Source organism: Cucurbita maxima, unplaced genomic scaffold (assembly GCF_002738345.1).
Source record: "Cucurbita maxima cultivar Rimu unplaced genomic scaffold, Cmax_1.0 Cma_Scf00008, whole genome shotgun sequence".
In the NCBI taxonomy this organism is placed as follows: Eukaryota; Viridiplantae; Streptophyta; class Magnoliopsida; order Cucurbitales; family Cucurbitaceae; genus Cucurbita; species Cucurbita maxima.
Window position 1 is genome coordinate 4,753,509 of NW_019272024.1, and position 3,256 is coordinate 4,756,764.

The window sequence follows — 3,256 nt, forward strand, 5'->3', positions numbered from 1 at the left end:
TAATATTTTAGCAGATAATTAGGATAAATTTTTGAACATCAATACATGTATTTGTAATTGGTGAGTTTTAATAGAGGTATTCAATTCTGGAGTTTGTACATTAATTAAAATTAAATTTGTACAAAGCTATACTTGTAATTGATATCATGTTGTTTAAAAGGATGATGATATCGTGAATGTGCACGTAATGGATTACAAATAGACATATTCACCAAACAAACCAATTAGGGTTAAATGGTTTGTTAAAAATGCTAATACAAATTTGAATAAAAATGAATTTAGAAACACATGGCAGTGAAATATGTTGTTATCAATGCATTGAAATGGGTTCGAATAATTTATTAATGCCATCAAAGGCCACTTGTTTGCTTTGGAGTTCGCAACAAAAACTAACCCATTCGCCCATCACACCACACACTCTTAGCTTAGGGAAAACGATGGTATGCTTTTCATAAAGCCTTGACCTTTCTTGTTATCTTCAATTCTCACAAAAGCCCATAAGGGTTGTTGAGTGCGCAGAATTTCTGGGTGGAATATCATGAGTTCTTAACCCAAAATTCCCTCAAAAACATGATCATCATTGCAATAAACAACTGCTACCCAATCACACATAGAGAGAGAGAGAGAGAGAGAGAGAGAGAGAGAGATTTTGATTTGAACAGAAAATTTGTTTTTCGATTCTTTTTTTACATTGGCTTACTCAGAAAAAGGATGATATGATCATTATTTTGTTTGCTTGCGAGGAAAAAAAATAAAATAAAACCAAGAGCTTTTAATTAATCAATCCTGTTGGGACCATTGCTTATGACCAGCAACCCACTTGGGGCACTTGGGGCTGAAATAACAACCCACCACTCTGGAGTTCAATAGCTCAACAATGGGTTGAAACTTCACACACCTTGGGGTTTTGTACTGATTTATAGAAGCTCCCATGCTTATGGCATAATCCATGAGCTTGTCGAACGTTCCACTCTCCACCACCTTGATCTCCAGTGGTCCGATCGACTTATCGGCCACTCGCCCTTGTCGGTATACGCTGTTCAGTGACTCCTCGATCGTAAGACAACAATCTTCCAACACAGAGGGCGGCACCGGAGTTGCCGAGCCACCCTTCTGATTCAGCTCCCAATACAGCACGTAGTGCCCCGGAATTGTTGATGTGTTGGCATGGCTTGTGTACTCAGCCAATGTTGCCTCGAATGGCACCAAATGGTTCACCGACTTTTTCACTGCGTTTTGTAGCTCCACTTCGTCTGTCTTATCCGAATCAATGCTTAGAACCACGTTCTTCCTGCAAATGAAGTTGAATTGTGGAGCTTTGTTTTTGAATCCTGCCACTCTTAGGATATCGCCGACTCGATAACGATATAAGCCTGTTCAATTTCAAACCCCATGTCACATGTGTTAGAAATCACGATTCTCCCCAATGGTATGATATTATCCACTTATAAACTCATGATCATTCTCTAAATTTTGGAACAACCTCTCAACAAAATAAATAAATAAATAAGAGAGAAAAATAATTAAATGGGTTAATTACCGGCGTAAGTAGTGACAACGAGCTCATATTCTTTGCCGAGTTCGACATCGGTGAGATCAACAAGTTGTTGATCGTCGAGAGATTCGTCGTTGTTGGAGGTTCTTTGAACAGGAAGGAACTCAAAATAGGCCATGGAAGGGATGAGTGTATAAGCAACTTCACTTGGTTTACAAAGAGGGTTAAGATTGACGCCAAAATAGCACTCGGAAGAAGCATACATAGTACACACCAAGGGCAGCCCATTGCTATAATAATCAAGCGTGCCAATGTACTGTGACATTGTGCCCGTAACGATCACATCCAAATATTTGGTGTTGGGCCACAGCCTTGTAATAATTCCCTTCCAAAACCCTTTGCAGCATTGTTCGTGAATAAAATCAGCCAGCTCTGGATCAGGCCTACGCAGGACTAACATGACCGCATCGCGAACTGCCTGGTCCGTGATTTGGGAATTGAGCGTCCCGGTCCGGATGTCGTGGCAGAGAAGTTGCCAGTGCTTTTCAAGAAAGCGAATGGCACGGATGAAGCCGGAGGCGAAGACGGCGCCGACGCGGAGGACGTCGAGACGGTAGCAGAGGCCGCAGAGCAATTGAGCGTAGATGCTTTGGTAGGCGTCAGGGCAAAGAATGGCTTCATTGGGGCTTGTGTAATTGGTGTAAGGATCATAAGGGCGGTTCTTAAAGTGGGAGCTTTTGTAGTAGCTGGTTAAAACAGGGCGAGCGAGTAGGCCACCAGGGGTTCTGGCTTCCGCTTTGACGAATAAAAAGTACATTCCTTTGCCCTTTTCCAAGCCCGGAACGAATTGGGTCATGATAGGCATCAACAAACTATACAAAAGTGAGCGTCTTTCGAGCTCCTCTTCGATGGTGGGCATCAGCTTTCTCTCGCCGCCGGAAGTGCCAGAGCTGCAAAATCAAAATCAAAACCAAAAGGTGAGACCCATTATGAGATTGAGTGGATATTTGAGAAGAAGAGAGGTATGGACCTTGTTAAAAACTCAGAGATGGGGGAGGAGCATAGAATAGGGGAGGTGTCGCCATTAGCGATGCGGGAGATGAAGGGTTGGATGTGGTCGTAAGAGACGAGGGGGATGGAGGATTTGAAGGTGTCGGGGGAAGGGCGGCCATGGAGGGAGAGATACTCGGAGGTGGCATTGCGGGAGAGGATTTGGGAGAGGACTTGGCGTTGGACAAGATCGGCGTTGGTGGTCACATCTTCAATGAATTGGAGAATGGCGTTGTTTTTTTGAACAAGGTTGTAATTGGGGCTTACAGAGGTTGCTGTTTTGGGGGCTTCAGGCATTTTGGTTTGGGAATGAATGAATGAATGAATGTATGAATGAATTTGAGTGGAATTTGTTAGAGAGGGGTTGTGCTGTGCGTGTTGGGGGGATAAACAATGGAACGAGTATGGATATTTATAGAGCAACACAAAGGGCAGCTGCGAGTTAGAAACCAAACAAGCATTACATGAGGGGCACATTCGTAAATCCATATTCATTCCCATCTTTCTTTTCTTCTCTCTTCTATTTCTTTCAACTTCAATTATTCATGCCATACACGTAAGATATTACTAATAACTATCTATTAATAATATAATTTTTTATTTTAAAATCATCATATTCTTGTGGCGAGAAATAAAAATTAAATAAACGAAACAGACAACAACTCCAGAAATTCCATACTAGATTTGAGAGTAAAATAAAAGAAATTATTT

At 41.8% G+C, this 3,256-nt stretch overlaps 1 protein-coding gene across 1 annotated transcript; it reads right to left on the reverse strand.

The window, feature by feature from the left end:
• Positions 1 to 653: 653 nt before the first annotated feature.
• Positions 654 to 2,916, reverse strand: LOC111483268 (indole-3-acetic acid-amido synthetase GH3.6-like). Its single transcript, XM_023129422.1, has 3 exons — positions 2,526 to 2,916; positions 1,541 to 2,445; positions 654 to 1,373 (listed from the first exon to the last, which is right to left on the reverse strand). The coding sequence occupies exons 1-3, from the start codon at positions 2,840 to 2,842 to the stop codon at positions 781 to 783; spliced, it is 1,815 nt and encodes a 604-aa protein (XP_022985190.1). The 5' UTR covers positions 2,843 to 2,916; the 3' UTR covers positions 654 to 780.
• Positions 2,917 to 3,256: the final 340 nt, after the last annotated feature.